This window comes from Lissotriton helveticus, chromosome 2_2 (genome assembly GCF_964261635.1).
Source record: "Lissotriton helveticus chromosome 2_2, aLisHel1.1, whole genome shotgun sequence".
Classification (NCBI taxonomy): Eukaryota; Metazoa; Chordata; class Amphibia; order Caudata; family Salamandridae; genus Lissotriton; species Lissotriton helveticus.
This window is the reverse complement of record NC_136060.1, coordinates 507,488,651-507,512,487: the sequence shown is the minus strand read 5'-3', so window position 1 is coordinate 507,512,487 and position 23,837 is coordinate 507,488,651. Positions and strand designations below refer to the sequence as shown.

Sequence of the window (23,837 nt, the reverse complement as noted above, 5' to 3'; positions counted from 1 at the left end):
ACATTTAACGCTCCTCAAACAGGAAGTTTTCTCACTGCTTCAAAAGCATGCAATGGAACCAGTTCCCCTAAAGAATCAAGGGACAGGGGTTTACTCCCTGTATTTTCTAATCTCCAAAAAGGACGGTACTCTCAGGCCAATACTGTACCTCAGACCTCTCAAGTTCTACATACAGTCAGATCACTTTCACATGATCACTCTTCAACAAGTCCTTCCACTGACTCAACAAGGCGACTTCCTTGCCACATTAGACCTCAAGGATGCCCACTTCCATATTACCATACACCCTGCTCACAGGAAATACCCAATGTTTTCAGTGGACGGCCAAAACTATCAGTTCAAAGTCCTCCCATTCGGAGTGACCATAGCACCCAGGGTCTTCACAAAGTGTCTTGCGGTAGTATCCGCACACTCGCGAAGACTGCAAATTCATGTGTTTTCATACCTGTTACGACTGGCTCATAAAAGCTAAGTCATAAAACCAGTATGTTCAACACACTCACCAAACAATTCAGCTGCTACACCACTTGGAGTTCACAATAAACCACACCAAGTCGCATCTACAGCCCTCCTTCCTTCATCAGTATCTAGGGGCCACAATAGACACTTCCAAAGCTCTGGCATACGCCAATCCAGCCAGGATAGCCAGTATGCAAACCCTCATCACAAAATTTCAACCCCAACACTCCCCCCAGCTCGAGTGTTTATGCAGCTCATAGTAATGATGGCCTCTTGCATTTTCATTGTACCTCACTCAAGACTTCAGATGCGACCTTTACAGGAATGCTTAGCACGTCAGTGGAACCAGGCTCAAGGCAGCTTACAGATTTGGTGTTGGTGGACAGCCGCACACATCGCTCTCTGCAGTGGTGGCACACACAAAACTTTTCCAGATGGCTGCCGTTCCTAGAGCCAGTTCCACAGATAGTGCTAACAGTGGACGCATCACTCACCGGCTTGAGGGCCCATCTCCTAAACCACACAGTTGAGGGCAGGTGGACCACTCAACAAAAAGTGCTCTACATCAATCACCTAGAATTACTAGCAATATTTCTAGCGTTAAAGTCATTCCAACCACATCTCGACAAATGTATTACATACAGAAACAAGGAGGGAACCCAGTCTCTTTGCAGCTGTCTCATCTCGGGCAAAGCATATGGAGATGGGCCATTCCGCAAAACATATCTTCTGGCAGAACATCTTTCAGGAGTGCACAATCACATTGCGGATCTGCTAAGTCGTCGTACACAGCAGATACACGAATGGGAACTTCATCCTCCAGTTCTTCAACCATTTCTTCAAATGTGAGGCCACCCAGATCTGTTCGCCACACACGCAAAATGCCCAACCTTCGTCGCCAGTTTTCCACACCCATCGTCCAAGGGCAATGCGATCTGGATGAACTGGTCAGGCAGATTTGCGTACGCTTTTCCGCCACTCCCACTCATTCCGCTAGTAGTACGCATGCTCAAGCAACAGTCTCTCAAGATGATCCGAATTGCTCCCACATGGGCACGTCAACCATGGTTCACAACACTCCTCGAACTCTCAGTAGTTCCACACCAAAAACTACGTCCCTCCCCAAAGCTGCTGACGCAGAACCAGGGAGACATAAGGCACCCAGATCCAGCTCAACTGAATCTAGCAATCTGACTCCTGAAGTCCTAGAGTTCGGTTACCTTAACCTCCCACCAGACTTTATGAACATTATCAAAGAAGCCAGACGCCCCACTACTAGAGTTTGCTATGCAGCCAAATGGAAAAGATTTGTTATTTACTGCAATAACAACAGAATTGACCCTCTTGATGCTTCAATTCAAACTTCAATTGCTATTTGCTGCAGCTAGAAAGATGTAATCTTACATGCTCATCCATAAGATTACATCTGGCGGCCCTCGCCTACCTGCAAAACCGACATTTGTCACTGTTCAGAGTATCCAGTATCAAAGCCTTTATGGAAGGCCTTAAAAGGATAATTCCTTCCAGACTGCCACCCTCTCCAGTGTGGAATCTAAACATTGTCCTTACTAGGCTCTTGGTTCCCCTTTTGAACCTCTACACAAATGCGAACTGCAGTTCCTTACATGGAAAGTAGCTTTCCTTGTCGCAATCCCTCTCTCTCTCTCTCTCTCTCTCTCGAGTGAGTGAGATCCAGGCTAAAACCATACAGGAACCATTCTTACAAATACATCGTTACAAGGTGGTTCTTAGAACAAATCCAAAATTCCTTCCCAAGGTAATCTCTGCTTTTCATCTTAATCAATCTGTAGAGTTAACGATGTTTTTCCAAAACCCAGATTCCGTAGCAGAGAGAGCTCTTCACACACTTGATGTCAAAAGAGCTATACTTTATTACATTGACAGGACTTAACATTTTAGAAAAACAAACCAACTGTTTGTAGCTTTCTCTCCACCTCATGAAGGAAACCCCATCTCCAAAGCTGGAATTGCCAGGTGGATAGTCAAATGCATTCAAATATTATACCAGAAGGCAAAATGCACATTAACAATTCCCCCTACAGCGCACTCAACACGCAAACTAGGGGCTTCCATGGCATTCTTAGGGAACATTCCCCTAGAAGGCATTTGTAAGGCAGCCACATGGTCTACAACACACACCTTCACCAAACACTATTGTCAAGTCAAGTCAAAAAGGCTTTATTTCGATAAAAGTTTACCATAAAAGCTTCATATGAAGTACACAAATTCATTAAAAAGTATTAAGAAATACAATGATTTAGTTATATCAAATTTAAAAAGGTTTCAGTTAATCAAATAAGATAATCATATCAAAGATATTTAGTTAAAAAAAAGAATTAAACATTTTCATTAAGCCTTTTGCATCTGATACACCAAGCCCAGGATAAAAATTTAGAAAGGGTGCATGCATACAATGGACGTGAATCTGATGTCAGAATGCGCAGTGCCTCGGCATAGTGTCTAGTCCCCAGCATGCGGCACAGTTGTTTAAGCCATTTTCGTCTTGGGCGGGCATACTCCTGGCACTCAAACATGAAATGGGCCAATGTCTCCCGTTTGAGCGGACACGAGGGGCAGAGCTCTGTGGTCTGAGCTAGCGTTTTCCACCGAGATGTAAAAGTGCGCAGAGGCAGGGTTCCAGTTCTAAATTTGAAGTACAAAGACCTGTCGAATGGTTTCTCGATGATGTCTAAGTATAGTTCCCGGATCGGCAGGTCCTTGAATCTCAAGAAATCCTCAGTCAGTCTGCCCAGTGTGTGATTATTGTTTCTTTTGTTCATAATCCAGTTCCAATACAGGGTCTTGAGTGCTGCCTTTGGCGGAGATGTCTTGTTAATCCAGGATTCACTCAGGCCCAAATCATAGAGGAGGGATTTCATATCTCTTAACCACTTAATATTATTCCAACCTTGTAGGGACATTATTTCAGAAAGACCTTTCACGTAATTGGCGAGCTCCGGAACTCGCCACAACCGGGCCCATAAAAGAAGGGGCCGGAACCTTGCTAAGTCTTCAATAGGACGGCAGCCAAAATCGAGCATTAGTGGGGTCATGGGCGTGCCTTGGGGAAGTGACATAATTGCTCTACAAAACTTCCTCTCGGATCTTGTCAGTTCATTAATTTTACATGAGCCCCATAGTTCTGCCCCGTAGAGAGCAGAGCTTACTCCCCTTGCTGTGTAAATATCGAAGACAGGAGCTATAGGTCTTATGGCACAAGATCGTTGTTCCTTCAAAAGGGCCCCAGTTACCCTTTTATGGGCTAGCAGCATTTTATCTATGTGGGGAGCCCAATGCATATTGTGCGACAAACGGATGCCTAGGTAATCAAATACGTCCACCCTCCCCAAGGATATTCCATTCAACTTGGGTGGGCGTACGGTCTTTTTGGGGGGATACATTACAAGATATTTGGTTTTATCGGTGTTGATTACCAGGCCCCGTTCTACACAGAAGGTCTGGAAGTTGAGGAGTTTTTGGAGGCCCATAGGGGATTTAGACAGGAAGAGCGTGTCATCAGCAAAGAGGAGGGTGGGGATACGCTCCCCCGCCAGGGATGTTTTATCTGAAGGATCTTTCAGCAGATGCTCAACCACTCCGTTGATATATAGGGAAAAAAAGGGTGGGAGCTAGAACACATCCCTGGCGGACCCCTCTCTCCACTGGAATGCTGCTGGTTTTTTCCCCCCCCTGTACCCCATCTAATCTGGGCAAAGCTGTTGTCATGAAGCCTAACAAGTAGTGATAAGATATAAGGCGGTATCCCCAAATCAACAAGAACTCTCCAAAGGGTCTCTCTAGGCACAAGGTCAAAGGCAGTCTTTAAATCGATGAATGCGAGATAAAGACTGCCCTTGCCTATAACCACCACCTTCCAGTATACTAGCAACAATCTAAATGCTTGCTCAATTGTGCCAGTACCAACTCTAAAGCCTGCCTGATAATCAGAGAGGATATTGTTGTCATTTATCCAATCCAATATTCTAATCAGCAGTACCTTTCCAACCACCTTTTGGCTTATGTCCAACAAGCTTATAGGCCTATAATTAGATGGGTCGTCCCTAGCGCTCTTTTTAAAGATAGGGACGACCTCCGCCCCTTTCCAAGATGTAGGGATTGGCGCACCCCTGCAGATGGCAATAAGTAGACAGTGAATAAACCTCCCCCATAACGGGATGTCTGATCGCATGAGATCCCCTGGGATGCCATCGGGACCAGGTGCCTTTTGAGGCAGGATAGTAACAATGGCAGACTCCACTTCTTTTATCGAGAAGTCGGGGTCCATTGGGACTACATCCCTAGCCTTTTGGGTCTCAATGGAAGCCACTTCGCATCTCTGATCTTCCCTAGAACTATCTAAGATGTTATCACCGAATTGGCGGGTATATAATTTGGAAAAATGATTGACCCATGCTTGACTTGTGATATTGCATGTTAAGTCACTATCTGGTCGGTTTCTGGCTCTGATTGTGTCCCAGAAACACCTTGGGTCTTTCTTAGCACTTGCCTCTTTTAAAGTGCACCAGAACACTTCTTCCCACTCCTTTTTTGCTCTGGTCAAGGCTCGCTTGTGCTCTTTCCTGGCTTCCTGTATCTTTGATTGGGATTTACCTTTAACGGCCTCAATCAATAATGATTTTGCATGCCTGCAAGCAGGTGTATACCAATCATGTTTGCCCCTCGAGCTACGGGATACTGTGTTCTTTCCCTCACACCCCTTTTTTAGGAATATGTCCCCTATGGACCTAAGAGTATTTTCAAAAATGGGTGTCACCCTTCCTGTTATCTGGGATGGGTCAATGGTATCCAGTTCCATTTGGGTAGTCACAAGTATTTCTGTTATCGTTTTAAGTTGGACTTCATCGGTGGAGATTTTGTTCCACTTTAAACGTCTCCCACAGGTAGAAACAGAAATTTTATGAGAATGTTTGGGGGGATTTTCAGCTGATTCATTAGGCCAAAGGTTTGTTAACGTTAGAGAAAGCGAGTTATGGTCGCTTTCTACCGTGGGTAGGACTACCATGTCTTGAACAAGTCCCCATAGCTCGAGATCTAACAAAATGTAGTCGATCCTCGAAGTATGGTTAGCTCTATTATATGTGGCGGCACCCAGAAGATCTGATGGAGTGCGGCCGTTTACAGCTCTTAGTCCAAACTCCAATGTCAGAGCATTCAACTGAATCGCACTTTGAGTCCATCTTTTGATCGGGGGAATAGTTAAGGCTGGAATGCCCCTTCTGATGTCATCCTCACCCATATCCAGAATATCATCTGATGATAGTGGCTCATAGGTGCAGTTGAAGTCTCCTGCAACTAGGGTTTGAGCTCCCTTAGAATTTTCCCTTAGTTCGGTTTCAAGGATGGTTACAATTGGGGACATGGACCCATGCTTGGTGCCTCTAACATAGATGTTCAACAAATCAAGTGTTGGCCCCCTGCGCGGACCTTTTAAGGACAGCCCTAAAATATCTGGAGAGTTGATCTGTTTGGATTTTATGCAACAGTTAAGGGAGATGCTAACCCAGGTAAGCAGACCTCCCGAGGGGCGTCCCTTACCATTTTTTTGTTTTATCGCAGGCACAAAGTATGTGACATAGCCAATACGATGGAGAGGCTCGAAGCTCCAGGTCTCTTGAAACAGGCAGATTTTATGTGCCTGTACCAAGGCATTCCACTCGGGTGACCCCAATTTCCGATGGATACCTGCTAGATTCCAGCTAAGGATCCTTAGTGCACCCTTAGGACCATGGCTGTTATTTTTGTTTTTGCAGGGAGTCAAAGCCTCACTTGGGGGCTCATGCACTGGAGTGAATTTAATCAAGACTTCATTGGTTTCTATTGTGTGAATGGGGGGGGGGGGTGCAGTTGTATTTTCCATAGGAATAACCCCTTCCGTAACTAACCTCTGGTCCAGTGACAGAATGTTCGTTCCCTCAGATTTGAGTCAATCCACCTCATCTAGTGTGCAGAACCTATTCCAGTGTGCATACTGTGTTAGAAAAGGGTCAAAATTATGGATACCTTGCAAGGGGGATTGCCATTGAGGGGTCCTTTGTTGGAACACTTGCTGGTACCCTCTACTCATGGGAATTCGATTTCTTGATATTTGCCTTTGGTGCATAGATGGATAGAAGTATGAAAGATGTAGGGGGTAGATCTGGGTATTCGTTCCAGAGGACGGTGCATTACATATATATTCCACCGCAGCCATGTCTCTAAAATTAACAGTTATTACACAAACACTATTGTGTAGATGTGCAGGCGAAGCAAGAGGCTTCTGTAGGCCAGGCTGTTCTTAAAACACTTTTTCAAACCACTGCAACAGATACAGGTGACCACCGCTAGGGAAGAAACTGCTGAACAGTCCATGCACAAGTATGAATTCTACAGCTCATATGCCTTGAGCGGAAAATGCTACTTACCAGTATGCATCTGTTCTTGCCATATTGAGCGGCAGAATATCATACGTCCACCCACCGCCCCGGAACCTGTATCTGTTCCAGTGTTATCCTACTTAGACACATTCACATGGACATCTTTTCTGTTTCTTACAAACTCCATCATTTCCCATCATGGCGAAAAACAATGTGAGGATGGAGTCGATGCCCATGCGCACTATCGTTCAAGGGAGGAGTCGCCTATCTCGTGACTACAAAAGACTTCTTCCAAGACAACAACAAGGTGCAAGCATCCGAGCCCAACACCAGATGTCGATCTATGCAAAAGTGTGATATTCTGCAGCTCTGCATGCCAAGAACAGATGCTTACTGCTGAGTAGCATTTTCCTTCCCATTAATTGAGTGATTACATTTTTCTTGATATTGTAAAGTTTTATTACAAACTAGACAAAACAGTTAACAGTATTTTAGACAATTTGTCGGTATCTCTCTAGTTGTCTCCAACAAGTGACTAGGTCAAGATTTAAAGTGGTAGGATGAAGAAAAGACAGTGTAAAATTTGGACTGTGAATTAGTGAGGTCTAACGGAAGCACCTTGGTGTTGCCAGATAAACATGGATACTGCAAAGACTAGTGCAAAGTGATTAATAACTGTAATGATGGAAAAGCAGAAGAGTGGGATGCAGGCCTTTTGGGCGCTGTGGACCGCAGGGTATCCCCATTTATTTATTTTCTATCAGACTACAAAACTTGCCATCTTGCACCAACCATTTCATCCTTCTGGGACCTGAAGACCCATTTTGTACACCATATTTAAAATGTAAGCCTAATGAAAAGCAGTAAGTCTTGGGTGATTCTCTGCTGCGATCCCTTCCTCTCTGCGATTGTACACATTGACATGACTTCAGTTCTTAAGCAAGCTTTGCTTATGTTGGAGGCCTCTTGTAAGCACTGTACACTGTTCACCTTCAGTGCTGTGAAGAGCCCAAGCTTACTGTTTCATAAATGCTACACCGTTAGCGCCCTTTCGAGTAAAGCACAAAGTGCACCTAGTACCTACTTCCTTCTTGCTCAAATTTGTGAATGGGATTAGTAATTTCTCTATTTGGAAAAAGTAAAAGTGGAAATCAAGGCAAAACTGTTTGTGTTGAATTCTCAAACTTCATACTATGCTCTCTAACGTCTTATCCCTCTCTCCATTTTGCAGGCCAGGGTGAATAGTGGAAACAAATTTAAAATGCCGGATTTAGTGCCTCAAGATTTTCGTCTGCCTTCATCTGGTATGTGGAAACTTCTTGCACGATTCTGTGGGGATCAGTTAAAAATTGGTTTGGATTTTGTAATTGTAAAAAACAACCTAAATCACAGTCCTTGCTTGCTATAACCGATGACACAATGTGTGACCTTAGCATATGTGCTATTTTGCCTGTGTATTTCTCCAAGATTTGTAGAAGAAGGACATTCTTCTCCGGAAAAGTCAGATTTTGCAACATGTGTATCTGCTAATCTGCGAGGGTGAGACCGCTGCTTACATATTTGTAATTATTTTCCTTTTTTGTGTTCTGCAGTGGAACAAAAAGAATACGCTAAGATGGAGATGGCTCTAGGTGGTCTTAGTCTAAACGGTTCTCGTTCAAGCTCTCTGGGACGAGATGGGGCTGTATTTATAACTACCTCTAGCCAGAAGCCAATGGTTCTGGCTGCAGCACAGAATCCGCTGAAGAACACCGAGCCAGCACGCGCTGCCCCTCAGTCAAAAACTGCGTTTACACCCAGGTGAGGAAAGTGCGTCCGCCACGAGGGCTGGGATGCTGAGTGAAGAGGGATAGAGAGCTTTACAAATCTCAAGGGTTGTAAAAAGAAGCTTGTGCAGATATATGGCACAACGTGCTTAAATAATCCAGAGATGTGGAGCAGGTTGCCAGAGTGTTTGTTACTTTTTTGTATTTGTACATTTATTTGTAATTTATATAACAATATTGTGAAATGTACATAAAGCAGTGTTCATACTTTAATAATTGCTACATCACAGTATTTAAAAGTAAAAAAGGAATAAGAAAACCCTCTCAATAATAGAAGTCCCCACCATATAATCTCAGTTTTGACAAACACAAAGTAATGCCATTAGGCTTGTGACGGCCACCAGTTAATAGGGTGAAGTCTTTCGTAGAATAGAAAGGCGGACATCAGAATAACTGTTTTCAGGTTTCCATCTCCTCCTTTAGCAGTCGCCGCATTCTAAAGTAGACTGCAACATAGTACGAAGAGCCTTCAGCTCTCAAAGGGGAACCGTCCCAAATGGGATCGTCCTACTTTCTCTCTCCGTGGGAATAGTGTACAGAATCTTGTAAGAAATGGATATGTTTCTTGTACTTAAGTGAGGCTAACTTGGCCAAGTAGTGTGTACTTTTAATAACTTTCTTAATGTTCAATCACTCTCATTCCTAAAGTCTGGTCCATAGTTGGTACCTCTATCTCTCACCGTCTGTGCTTGTATCATGGACTTGAGAGCTTCTTGTTCTGTAGCAGCATCTGATTACACGCGCTCCCAGTGTGCGCGACTTTCTCATTGCATTAGCCTTGTTTGAACTCAAGTTGGAAAACAGTAATTTGAATGTCCTGTTATTGGTCTCAGATGTCTTTTTAAATCTTTGCAGCCAGCTGTACCCCATCTGGGTGGGTAATGTCACCCCCAGGATTACCGGGGAAATCATCCTGTCTCATTTCCAGCGGTAAGGCCTTTCATACCATTTAAATAGTCTCGCTGCTTTGGTTTGTTAGTGAATGTGGCATATCGATTGTATGTCTGTTGTGCATTGGTTGATGCCTGGCTGGTTGGCTGTCTCCCCCTCTTTAGCTACAGCTGTGCTTGCTAGTGTGAGGAGGCTGTCTCCTCATGGCTAACCCTCAGAGCACAGTATGTTCTCCACTTCAAGAGAGCCCCCTCCTCACCTTCTGTTCTTCCCGATTGGACAAGAGGAATTTCTCTTAAACTCTCATTGGTTTGATCAGTTACTTTTCAGCAGGTTTGGTGAGTGCTTCTTTTTATCCAGTACTGTATTTGTACTGTTCACAGATAGTTGATAACAACAAATATCTCCATATTAGAATGGGATCCTGTCAGTAACCTACTCTGGGTGAAGAAATTCATTGTTCAGAAGTTTGTTGTTTTTGTAGCATAGAGTGAACTCCACCCTGCAGGGTTTGAGAGCGCTGTGCATAAGTGACGCAAACTTCATTCTGCAGAGTTTGAGTGCGCTGAGAATACGTGAGCATGAACTCTACCTTGCAGAGTTTGAGGGCACTGTGCATAAGTGAGCGTGATCTCGACCCTGCAGAGTTTGAGAGCGATGGGCATAAGTGAGCGCGAACTCCACCCTGCAGGGTTTGAGAGCGCCGTGAATAAGTGAGTTGTGAGAAGACCATCTATAAAACAACTTAGTGCTCTTTGGAAACCTAACAAAGCAAATAGTATCATCAGTATGGTGTTTCCGTGATTTTCAGATGTTTTCTGGTGTATGATGGTCTTTAATCATGCACTAAAGTTGTTACAGTGCAGTTTTTGATAATTTCAAAGCATTGCTGTCCAAAGGCACATAAAATACTGGTAGGTGTAACTAAGTAAAGAATATTTAGTAATTGAAATGTCAAAAGTTAGTGTGCAGTGGCAATCAAAGGCGTCAACATGAGGGGCACAGACCTGGAATGATGCTGGGTGCGCAAGTGAGGAGGGAGATGTAGAACGGCCTGTCGGTACTCTTAGCATCTAAACCGTATCACAGCCATAAATATATACGAAGAATAATTTTGCCATTTGCAAGTGACCCCATTGGTCACAATGAAGGTCTTATGAGCAATAGAGGTCTGAATTGCATGTTAATAAGGTTAAAGTACAGAAACATTTTTTGGCCGGCTGGTATGACGGGAGGAACCATAATCCAGACGAGAGATTACCAGAGCGCAGAATACTGACTTCAGATCCTGGAAGGAGAGAATTTATATCAGTTTCTTAAGTTCATGAAGGTGAAAGGTGGCATATTTAGCCTTTGCTTGGGTGTGGATTTAAAGATTGAAATTACGTTGAGAAAGAATCCCGTAGATTTAGCAAAGGTAGCCAGCTGTGGTGTGATTCCTTCCCATTTTAGGGATTGTAGCTAGAGGTCTGTGGTGGGATTGGGTGAAGGGTATGAGGAGTAGAAATTCAGTATTCATCACTTTACATTTGAGATCAATTTTCACTTTATGATAGATTCAGAGTAATCTAGTTTGAAGTACTCCTGAGTGTTGTCTGCATACTGGTGGAACGGAACACTAAAATCTCGGAGTTCTCCCCCGGGCGATACATAAAAATGAGAATTTGCCTTGGGATGGAGCCCTCTGGCAAGAGATCGGGGTGGGAACAGAATGGGCATTGCCAATGTTGAGTATTTATTAGTATTCTGCAAGATAGGAGTTGGAACCACTGTAACTGTAAGACCGCATTGGAAATAAATGCTGGTGAATGGAATTAGACGACCACAACACCAGGATGCTGAAAGGACAGCGTTGAAGACCTAAGGGAGGCAGCTTCTTTTGTAACTCTGCTTCAACCACAGGGGATTGAAGCATGCTTAGCCAGGGGTCAACTGTATTTCCAGGTTCTCTTTGGTGGTTCATTACCCTCAATCTAAATTCTGTGCTTTCTAGTCCTCCCAGTAAAGTGTGACCACAAACTAGCACAAAAGGATACACGCAAGGTCTGTACTCGATACTTGCAGAAACACCTTGGGTGTGAAGGTTTCAAGGTGTGCAAATCTTTCGTATCCAGAACTTTGGAAGTACAGGAAAAACATTGCTGGACACACTATGCCATGGCTTAGGCCAGGAGTTCTCAACCTTTTCTATGGCCCGCGCCCCTAGGAAATGTTTGATTAAGGTTCTTACCCCGTACAAGAGTATCCAGATTCCTATTATGCATACAGTACATACCTTTCTCTCTTTGTCGCAACCCCCTGAAATACAGTCTCGTACCCCCCTGGGGATGGGGGCACCCCAGGTTGGGAACTCTTGGCTTAAGCAAAGAAGTTCTCATTTAGACCTGGGACTTTCCGATGAAGAGTAGGGACAGGAGAAGACGCACCTAGGTTAGAATCTCTAGATTCAAATCCAAAGTACAGGCTATGGTTAAAAACACCATACGCTACAAATAAAAATGGACGATGAGATGGCAAGAGCCATGGGTCTGTACAAGCTAGAGAATTATTTAGAAAAACATCACCACATAACAGACCACATTAAGCTTTTCAATACCTGTAACAGTTCAAAGTAGTAAAACCATCAGGCGCTTCCATGCAGACTGATCAGATATTCCTTCGAGCCAGGGCTAAAGAAAGACTCAGTGCCGAAGAGGCTTAAGCCAAATAACTGAATGGATTGTATGTCATGGTATGTTGAGTTGTATGGCACACTAGTCACCCGAGAGGGTATCAGGCACTACAATGTACACCACCCTCCACATCCAACAGCTGCTGAGGTAGGCAGGTTCTTAAAGGAATGGAATAAGACGATCTCTGAGAAAAAGATACTAAACAGGGTGCATGTAACTCTAAAAACATCTGCTAAAGTCCCACCAAAGCGGAGACTGGGACAAACAAGAGCACCTCCGACTTATGCAAGAAGTTGTTGAGGATCTCTCAAATAAGGGAGCAGTAAAAGTAGTTGCAGATGAGTACAAGAAAGGGATTTACTCAGCTTACTTCCTAATACCAAACAAAATACCTAATCTTAAAATTGATCATGGATCTGAGATTTGTAAAAAGCCAGAAATTCAAAATAATAGTACATGAAAAAATACTTACAATGGTTTTAAAGAGAGACTGCATAGTGAGCATTCATTGAAAGGACGTCTGCATACATCCCCATCAACGAGTCACAGAAAGCACCTCCAGTGTGTAATGGGGCAAGTTCACTACTGGTGCAAAGAGTTACAGTTTGGAACAAAGTGTTCGCGGAGTGTTGACTGCATGTGTTGCAGTCGTTACAGTGCACTGAATGTGCCAGAGCATACATAGCTCTCCCTTCCCAGACGACTGATTGGAGAATGCAAATTTGTTCTTATGGTGCCAGAAAAGAATAAATCAAATGATCAAATACTGTTCATCCAGGGATTATCCATCAGCTGGGAGTAATCACCAGTCAGGCCGGACCAACAGAAAAGCTTCATGGGAGTGAGCTGGATTTGGAACTGGCCAAGCAGAGGTTATATGCACTGAAGGAGCAAGGTCTCCTTTTCCAGGTATCACAATTTCTGACTGAGAGGGCAGTGAGGAACGTGTTAGGAATAGTGGGGTATTTTGTTCCATTCACCCTCTTGGCCAGGTAACCTACGAGACGGATACATCAGTGGCTCTTCAAATTAGTGGTCCCGGGTGTTGGTGGATTGCGATGACCTAGTGGTTGTTACAGGCAAATTGAAGAAGAAAATAAAATGGCGAATTATACTAAACCTGAATAAAGATGTGGACTTCAACCCCAACCATTACAAGAACGTAGAGCACTCGGTGGGGTGCTGCTCAATGACTCTTAAAATCAGGACAGTGGGTGTAGGAGGAGGCAGCAAACTCACAAATGTGTTGGAACTGAAAGCTATGGCGATCTCGCACAAGTAACAGGAAACTTATTTATTTATTTATTCAAAGTTTTATATAGCGCGAACAAGATCTTTACAGATATCAGAGCGCTTCACAGAGGTAGGGGCAACAGGAGGGTGACTAAACAGACTAATGGGAACAGTATAATAATCAGAAGCATATTAGGATAGCAGTCATGTACAGATAAGATACCAATAAACAATCTGGTAGCCAGTAATATAGGACGGCGCAAAGTCATTGATCCAGCTACAATAGGGTTCAGGTAAACTTTGGCTGTAGGGATGGCTTATACCATTTTCTTAGAATTAAAGAGAACAATGGGTGGGGGCATCAAGAGGGTGAGTAAACAAACTAGTGTGTACCATATAGTGGTCGGTAGTAGGAGAGTAGCATAAAAGGGTCACAATCAAGTAAGGATATAATGCCAATATACAGTCAGGTAACCAATAAAAGTGATGCCGAGTCTCTGATCCAACAACCTTAAAGTTCAGGTGAACTTGGCCATAAGGATGGTTTTCACCTCTTTCTTGAAGAGTGCAGTGGAGGAGATAAGCCTGGTTTCAGGAGGGAGCGCATTCCAGATCCTGGGTGCCATTCCTGAGAAGGAGCGTTTGTATGTTTTTGCCTTCCGGAATCTACGAGGTTTCAGGAGTAGACTTTTTGCACTTCTGTTGTATCTCGAGCCTCCTGATATATACAACTTTCGAGCGAGGTAGTTGGGTGCCTTGTGGTGTATGGCCGAGTGTGTCATAACGGCAATTTTTAGCTGTATTCTGGCTTCAAAAGGCAGCCATTTCAGGGAATTTAAGTCTGGGGATATATGCGAGTGTTTTCTTTAGCCAGTAATGAGTCTCGCGGCAGCGTTCAGGGAGGCTCTTAGGGGTGCGGTCGTTGATAGCGGGAGTCCGCTGAGGGCCACAATTCCGTAGTCTATTCGAGGGATGACTAAAGCTTGTACAGCAGTTTGGAAGTCCTTGGCCGGGAGGAAGGGTTTAAGTTTCCTCAATGTGTTGATTTGGAAGTTAGCTTCTTTTGTTGCTTTGCTAACGTGCTGCTGCATGTTGAGCTTGGCGTCAAGAGTGATGCCTAAGGATTTCGCAGAATCCACGATGGTGGGTTGGACATTGAGTGCTGTAAGGTGATTAAGCCAGATTTGGGTGGTAGTAATTTTCGCAGGAGGTGAAATCAGTAGGAACTCAGTTTTCAGAGCATTTAGTTTGAGGTGATTAACGGCCAGCCAAGATTGGGTGTTTCTAAGTGTGGAGTTCAGAAGTTTGATATCTTCCGGGGATTGTAGCTTTAGGTAGAGTTGTGTGTCATCAGCATACATATGGAATTGTACATTGGATGCTTGAAGCAAGGCGGCGAGAGGTTCCATGACGAGGTTGAACAGTGTGGGGGAAAGGGAACATCCTTGTGGGACGCCTAAAGTTACAGGCACAGGTGAGGACAGCACGTTGTTGATCTTGACCCTCTGAGACCGGTTATGTAGGAAGGACGTAAACCATTTGAGAACAGTTCCAGATAGACCCATTCTAGTGTTTAGCAACTCCAGTAGGTTCTCGTGTTTGACCGTGTCAAATGCTGAGGAGAGATCAAGAAGGATGAGGAGGCAGGAATCATTGCGATCAAGGATTTGGAGGGCGTCATCAATTATGTGCGTCATAGCCGTTTCCGTGCTATGTTTCGCTCGGAAGCCTGATTGATGAGGGTTGAGGAGATCGAACTGGTCAATGTGTTTTGTTAGCTGGAGTTGTACACATTTTTCCAGCAGTTTGGCCAGGGTGGGGATATTGGTGATAGGGCGGTAATTGTTTAGGTCAGACGGGTCAGCTGTAGGTTTCTTGAGTATAGGCGTGACTTGCCCCACCTTGAGGGAGTCTGGGATGAGACCTTGTTGGAGGGAGCTGTTGATGATTTTGGTCCAAAGTGGGAGGAGCAAGGGGATGAAGTCTTTTACAGCATTGGCAGGTAGGGGGTCTATGAGGTGATTAGAGGGCTTCAAGGTGCCGAGCACTTTGTGTAATGCTTCTTCAGAGTAGGTGTCGAAGGACAACCATGATGCGTTATTCTTAGGTTGAGTGTTAGACATTCTGGTGTGGCTAGGGTATCGGCTTACGTCATTGATGAGGTCACTTCTTATGTTGTCGGTCTTTAACTTAAAGAAAGTAGAAAAGTCTTACTTACTATAAATACAAACAGAATAACAGAAATATGTGCAATCCCCAAACGTGGCCCAGAGTCATCGGTACCATCACAGTTAGCACAAGGCTTCCGGATGTTTTCAACACAAAGAAACATCCTGGTAGTGGAAATATATTTACCAGGAGAACAAAATGGGCAAGCAGATGAGCAGGAACCTGACACCAATGGGACCTGGATTAAAGGTTTGTCAAATCCGGTTCTATTCCTTCGAAATACCAGGCATAGACCACTTTGGATCACGTGCAAACGCAACATTCCAAAATGCTGCCTCCAGATTTCTGAAGCACTAGTCGCAGGGAAATGGACGGCCAATGAATTGGTCAAGGAACTTTGCTTATGCTTTTCCACCAATTTCCCTCATTCCACCGGTAATCAACAACTACAGATATGCAAACATGACACTGCTATTAATAGTTCCTCTGTGGGTCTGACATACAAGGTACTCGCAACTAACGGTAATTGCATCGAAACCAATTAATACAAAGTATCCCTATTCCCAAATCTTTTAACACTGCAGAGGGAAAAGTATGCCAGCCTGAAGCATCGGCCTGGTTCTGAGGACTAAATATTCGGTCACTTAAGAAAACCGCAAAGATCCCTGAATATTGTCAGGGAGGCAAGAAGACCTTGTGGCAAAGTGGATAGGATGTGTCCAGTGATGCATGAAGGAAAGTCTCTCAGACCACTTTACAGGTGATGCAACAGTTATTAAGCTCTCAATCCACTTTTTAGCCTCAAAGGTTTACGTGTTTATGCTGTTGTTTCTGTCCGATAAAGTTGCATAGGCAAGAGAAGCTTCCAAAAAGAATTTATTTTACCACTCCAGTAATTTAAAATATTCTTTGAAGAGGTCAAATAATTTGCCTACTACGCTCCTTTCTAGCACCTAGGTGAAGTCTTAACTTTTTGGTTCTAGCACAACCCATTAAGCAATCGATCAATCTGTACTTGTGGAGTGCAGCTGATCTCCTGTGAGGGTAACCTGGCACGGAGTTGCTGGGCTAGTCAAAGAGCCAGGTCTTGAGTCTCTTCCTGAAGTCCGTCAGCGTGGGTGCGGTTCGGAGGTGGAGAGGAAGGGCGTTCTGGACTTGGTGGCGAGGTGGGAAAAGGAGCATCCTCTGCTGTCGCTACAGCCAAACACACCGTATCCATTCCCCATAGAGCTCAGTACACACGTAAACTAGGGGCAGCTATGGGCTTCTTAGGGAACATTCCCCTAGGTGACATCTGCAAAGCAGCAACTTGGTCTACAACACACACGTTCACAAAACACTATTGTGTTAGACGTGCAAGCAAAACAACAAGGTAGTGTGGGCCTGGCTGTATTAAGAACACTTTTTCAAACCACTGCAACAGATACAGGTAGCCACCGCTAAGGAGGTAACTGCTTTATAGTTTATGCACAAGAATATGATCTACAGCTCCTATGCCTCGAACGGAAAATGCTCCTTACCTGTATGCATCTGTTCTTGGCATGTAGAGCTGTAGATTTGTAGACGCCCACCCACCTCCCTGGATACCTCTATCTGTTCAAGTACTATCTTACTTAGATACATTACACATGAATATCCTTTTCTATTTCCTACTAACTCCATCATAACCCTCCACGTCACAACAATTTGGAGATGGAGTCGATGCCCATGTGCACTATCGTCCTAAGGAGGAGTCACCTATCTCGTGACTACAAAGACTTCTTCCAAGACAAAAACAAAGTGCAAACATCCGAGCCCAACACCAGGTGGCGATCTATGCACACGCATACGAATCTACAGCTCTACATGCCAAGAACAGATGCTTACTGGTAAGTAGCATTTTCCTTAATTCGCAGCTTGGCACGCTTTTGGAATCACATGCAGACCACCTTCCTCCCCGGTGAAGGGCGGCTGGTTTCTTAGGAGTGAGGTTTCAATGGGAATATGGGGCATTGTGGGCTTGTGCTTGATGTCATTTTGGGGTCACATGACTCTGATTGGCACCCACAAGGAAAAACCAGGAACATGACTCTTTCTAAACCCAATCACTGGAGGGCAGAATAATGAACAGCACATTGATCTAGAAGAGCTCCAAGCTGCAAAACGCTTGTTTTATGCAAATAAATTGTCTCTTGTTTAAGACCGCTGCAACTAAATGTTTTTTTCTAAAATGAAGAAGAGAGTTCTTAGGAGAGGTGGAGAGTTCAGACACAAAGTAATTTTTTCTTCTGCTGCTTGTCTGTAGGTTTGGCGCGATTCACTCTGTCCGGATTCTCTACGACAGAACTTGTGCCTTTGTAAACTTCCCAAGCAAAGAGGCAGCAGAAGCGGCCTTTTCAGCCCTGCAGGTGAGAGATTTTTCTGGACGGCTTCTTGATATCGGTGCAGTGGTTGTATTTTTATGTTGATTTTCCCTGCATCGGTTTTCTTATGCGGATTTGTACATTTTCTATTTCATTTTACACAGTATTTTGCCACTTTTATGTTAGTTTCTTATTTTCTTTAGCTTTATGTTCTCTGCTTCTCATTTTCTGTAACTTTGGCAGCATCTCTCCTTCTGACAGACATCTGCGCTTTTGCCCAAACCTTATGGGTTTTCGCTTTCATTGTCTCATGGTTTCCCTCCCTATGACCACCATCTCCTGGACTAGGGCTTCCTCTGCCGTAGTTTCCCTTACTTTAGAGAATCCATTGCATCTTCCCTTCACATCCTCACACTCCAAAGTTATTAAATTCTAAGAGAAAACTGGATGCATCAGCACCATAACTGCATGTCCCTGTATTTTCCGGACATTTTCCATTTTGTTATTTTGTCTCGACTGAGGTGCTCAAACACGCCTGGGGTAAATTGTGGGAGTGGGAGGTTTATCACATCCATTAGTGAGTACCCTACCTTATACTTCTCAACCCTAAACAAACAGTTTTGGTCTAGGATCCCAAACCACCGTAGCACTTGTAATGTTCTGCATAGTGTGAACTGGCCCCACTATCTTGCTATGGACTCGATCAAAAGAATTGTTGGGCTCTTAACTGAACTATGGACACTAGTGGATAGGAGACTCTCTCACTGACACAGGTCACACCCAAGAGTGAACTGTGGACACTAGAGGATAGGACCATCTCTGACTGACACAGGTCACACCCAAGAGTGAACTCTGGACACTAGAGGATAGGACTGCCTCTCACTGACACAGGTTACACCCAAGAGTGAACTGAGGACACTAGAGGATAGGAATGTCTCTCACTGACACAGGTCACACCCAAGAGTGAACTGTGGACACTAGAGGATAGGACTGCCTCTCACTGACACAGGTTACACCCAAGAGTGAACTGTGGACACTAGAGGATAGGAATGTCTCTCACTGACACAGGTCACACCCAAGAGTGAACTGTGGACACTAGAGGATAGGACTGCCTCTCACTGACACAGGTCACACCCAAGAGTGAACTGTGGACACTAGAGGTTAGGACTGCCTCGCAATGACACATGTCACACCCAAGAGTGAACTGTGGACACTAGAGGATAGGACTATCTCTGACTGACACAGGTCACACCCAAGAGTGAACTGTGGACACTAGTGGATAGGACTGCCTCTCAATGACACAGGTCACACCCAAGAGTTTCTTACAGGTGGAGTGACCTGGTTGCGTAGGATGATTTTTTGGGGTTATAGGATTTTAGATGTATTATTACTTAGATTTCAAAAAAGGGTACATGAGAGGAAATAAAGAAAGCAGCAAATACTGACTTTTGGCACTGAGACACATAAGTGACCAGGTACGATATTTTTAATTTTGGGGATTTTGCGAGCAATTGGCCCTGACAGCCTGCTGTTTTTTTGTATTTTTACTGTAATACGCAATGTTTGATATTGTATCCAGTCTACAACCTTCAGCCAGGTAATACACTGGTGAGGCTCTGAAATGTGTTCCTGTCTCGATGTGGTGATCGTTAGAAGCACTCCGTCATTTTGACCCCTATGTTGCTTAAGGCTGCTTAGGAAACCCTGTAAGAAGACTATTTGTAGAGTCAAAGCATAAGTTAACTAGTGCTCCCAGCACAGTGTGCCACGGGTGACTTGGTATTAAACAATTCACCTTCTTTTGTTGGGTTTAATGAATGAGTCCTTTGGTAATCTAGCATATCCATCCCCCAGCTGTTCCCCTTCACTTTTGGCTCAAGGATTTGCCCAAAGAGCGTTTAGGCCTTTCCACCTCAGTTAATATCCCACACAGTTGTGGTGTTGATGAGTGGCTTATGAGTGTTTTAAACAAGTCTGAAGCCAACATAGCATGCTGATGAGGGCACTGAAATATAGCCTCATGGACTATCGTGGGCAGATGCACAAGCCGTGTAACATATGCTGGTGACTGGTTTCAGTTTGGGGTGACCTATTGGGTCCGTGATTGAACTGTTTTGCAGCGTGAATCTTTCTGGATTCACTATGCTGTGCATTATTCCGCGGTCTTGTGGTTGGGTCCGGATTCGTAGTCTTTTCTTTGTTTTTTTTTTTTTTTTTCTCTTTGCCCAGGTGGGCGTCGGCGTCACACCCCCTTTGGGTGTATTTCCGGTGACGTCGGCATGCTTCCTGCGGAAGCTCCCACTCTTGGGCGCCATCTTCAGATTCTTTTTTTCCGCGGTCGGGTCTGGATCGTTCCCGTTTGGGCTCCAGACATTTTTGGAGAAAGAAGAAAGAAAAATACAGAAAAGACGAGGAGAAGTCATCTGAAGACTCCAGGGGACTTCACCGACGAAAGACAAGCAAAGATAAGGCGTTTTCCATCCAGATCTTCGACGACCGTCGACGAACACGCGACCAGAGAGGCCCTGGACGCTCGAGGATGGACAACACGCCGTTCAAGTTCTGCCGTAACTGCCACCACAAGTACGCGCAGAAGGACCAGCACCCGGTATGCAACCTTTGCCTACCGGTGGACCACGAAAGCGGAGACTGCAACGCCTGTTCCGCCTTCACCCCGAAGACCCTTCGTGTGAGAGAGAGGCAGAGGGTAGCACACGCCGCCCTGCAGGGGAAGGCCCCGACCCCGTCGCTCTACGAGCTGGGGATGTCCTCCGAGGAAGAAGACAACGCTGCCGCCGAAGACGACAGCTACACGGTCGTAGAGACCGATTACACGAAGACTTCTGACAAGGTAGGAGACTCTTCGGCCCCCAAGAACCCGAGAGACTCTGAGTCTCGAAAAATCGAGGGCAAGACCCCGAAAGCGCCGACGCCAAAAAAGGCGGCGTCCGCGACTACTCCCAGGCCCAGCGGATCCTCAGAGAAGGAGTCCCCGGCGCCGAGAGCTGCTGATCAGCAGAAGACGTCGAAAATCGTCCCCGAAAAGGATCGATCGACGAGGGAGAAAGACCCGAAACTGTCGACGACGACCAGAGACCCGATATCCGGTTCGACGTCGAAAACTTCGACTCCGAGAGGCACGGCGACGAGCCATCCGTCGAAGAGAGCGGCGGAACCATCCGACGCGGAACACGCGGCCGAGATGGAAAAGAAAAGAAGGCGCCTCGAGGCAGAAATGGAGAACTTCATGCAGCGGAAAAAAGATTTCGACGCAAGGATGAAGGCCTTCACGATCCCTCACAAGACCAAGCCACCAGTGCTGGAGGCGGTCGAGGAGGAAGAAGAAGAGGTCGCCGAAGTCACCGAGCAAGACCAGGACGTCGAGGTGTTCGACGACCAGGAGGAGTACGAGAATCCCCACGAGAGCTACAGCTATGGGGAGGAAGATGAGGGCAGGACAGACACAGAGTCGGCGCCCTATGACCTTCAGGAGGTAGATTACATCGATGTCGACACCGACAGCCCGGAGGAGGTGGTCGACACCTACCCCTCGAGGCCCTCGCCGCCGGACGACATCGGGGCCTACAACGCGGTGATACAATCTGCCGCAGCAGCTTTCAAGCTCAAGCTCGACGAAGAGAAGCAGAAAGCAGACTTCCTTCTGGAAACATTGCTCCCAACACAAACGAGGAGCCAGTTCCTCCCGATGCTCGAGAGCGTCTTGGCTCAGGGGAAGGAAGCTTTCAGGGAGCCCGCAACATGCAAGGCAGTAACTCCCAGAACTGAGAAGAAGTACAAGCATGCCGCAAAGGACCCGGCCTACATTCAGGGCACGGTCTCCGCAGACTCCATTATCACGGCCACAGCAAGGAGGAGGGCTAACGTACCCACTACCTCGGGCCCGCCACCGGATAAAGAGAGCAAAAGGATGGATCTGGTGGGCAGAAGGATCGAACGGAATGCCGCGACCCACTGGCGCATGGCTAATTCCAACGCCCTGGTAAACAGACACATGTACCAAATCATGGAGGGACTGGGGCAGTTGGTGAAGGACTTGCCCCAGGATGCCAAGCAGAAAGCCGAAAAGCTAATTGAAGAGGGGAAGAATGCTGCAAATTCTTGCCTTAAGACGGCCCTGGATGGGGCAGACACCGCCAGCAGGCTCATGATGATGGGCGTCACGGAAAGGAGACACGCCTGGCTCAGGATATCCGGTTTCAAACCGGAGGTGCAACACAGCATCCTGAACACACCATTCAACGGCAGTACGCTTTTCGGACAAACAGTTGATGAGCAACTCAGCCAACTTAAGAAGGATAACGAAACAGCAAGATCCATGGGAGCATTGCAGTTCAGAGGGAACAAGAGGGGCACCCCGTCACGGAGGCCCGGCGGAAGAGGCGGAAACCAGCCAGGTACATCACACCAGGCTTTCCAGCAAACGCACCAGGCAGACTCGCAGGGTCAGCAGGGCCATCAGAAACAGCCCTGGCAGTACCAACAAAGAGGCCAGTCCTTTCGAGGGAGAAATGGACGGGGACAAAATAGAAGAGGGGGCCAGCAGCCCACCTCCAAGTGACTTCAAAAAAATCCGTGTGCCCACCCACAAAAAAGATCCCAGGGGGCAGCACGTACAGATGGGTCAAGACAAACTAGACACCTACGACCACAGGACACCAGTGGGAGGAAGATTAAGATTCCACCTCCAGGAGTGGAGAGGAATCACATCAGACAAATGGATCCTCAACATTATCCAATTCGGATACTGCATAGAGTTGGAGGCGAGGCCAACAAACAGAAAACCAAGAAGAAAGCCGCTAGCAAGCAAGCAGCTGCAGTGCCTTCAGGAAGAAGCAAAAGAACTCCTGCAGAAGCAGGCCATAGAAAGGGTACCCTTCAAGGAAAGAAACACAGGAGTATACTCAACATACTTCCTGGTACCAAAAGTAGACGAGACAATGAGGCCCATTCTCGATTTACGGTTCGTGAACAAATTCATAAGAACGCAAAAATTCAAAATGACCTCCCTGCAAGAGGTGCTCCCACAGTTGCAGACCGGGGACTTCATGGTCACTATAGACCTCAAAGACGCATACCTGCACATCCCAATGAACAGGAAGCACAAGCACATGCTCAGGTTCACCGTCGGAGAAAGCCACTACCAGTTCACGACACTGGCCTTCGGTCTAAAATCGGCACCAAGAGTTTTCACAAAGTGCCTCGCAGCAGTCGCAGCGCACCTAAGAAGGCAGGGAATACATGTATACCCTTACCTGGACGACTGGCTGGTGAAAGCAAACTCATACCAGAAATGCAAGCTGCACGCACATACAGTGACCAGCACGCTCATAAACCTGGGGTTCTCCATCCATTGGAAGAAATCATCAATGGAGCCGGAACAAGTGAAGATCTTCCTGGGAGCACAGATCAACACCTTACAGGGCAAGGTGTTCCCCAGCGAGAAGAGGGCGAGGGCGCTGGTGAAGGAAACTCGCCTCTACCGGAAGGGACAAGCTCGGACAGTGAGGACGGCGAGCAAGATCATGGGGATGATGGCATCATGCATCCACCTGGTACCGAATGTACGACTCCACATGAGACCCATTCAAGAATGGCTACAGGAGCAATGGTCACAAGCTACAGGCAGTTGGGAGGATCTAGTGGTTGTAACGCACGCAGTGCAGAAGGAGATGACATGGTGGACCATGGAGAACATAGCAAGGGGAAAGCCTCTAACGCCCCCAACGCCAACAGTGACCATCACCACAGACGCATCCCTGAAGGGATGGGGCGCTCACATGGAGGAGCTCAAGGTGAGGGGACTGTGGACACCGACGGATGCCACAAAGC

The 23,837-nt window shown here is 45.9% G+C and overlaps 1 protein-coding gene across 4 annotated transcripts in view; it reads left to right on the top strand.

Annotated features, from left to right (window-relative positions):
- The window catches only part of TTC31 (tetratricopeptide repeat domain 31), a 136,032-nt gene that overhangs the window by 81,307 nt on the left and 30,888 nt on the right, over positions 1-23,837 (top strand). For all 4 annotated transcript variants that reach the window (XM_078678784.1, XM_078678786.1, XM_078678782.1 and 1 more), the window contains exons 13-16: positions 8,086-8,158; positions 8,447-8,654; positions 9,536-9,610; positions 17,930-18,032. In XM_078678784.1, the coding sequence (XP_078534910.1) occupies positions 8,086-8,158; positions 8,447-8,654; positions 9,536-9,610; positions 17,930-18,032 (459 nt within the window). The remainder of the gene's footprint in view (positions 1-8,085; positions 8,159-8,446; positions 8,655-9,535; positions 9,611-17,929; positions 18,033-23,837) is intronic.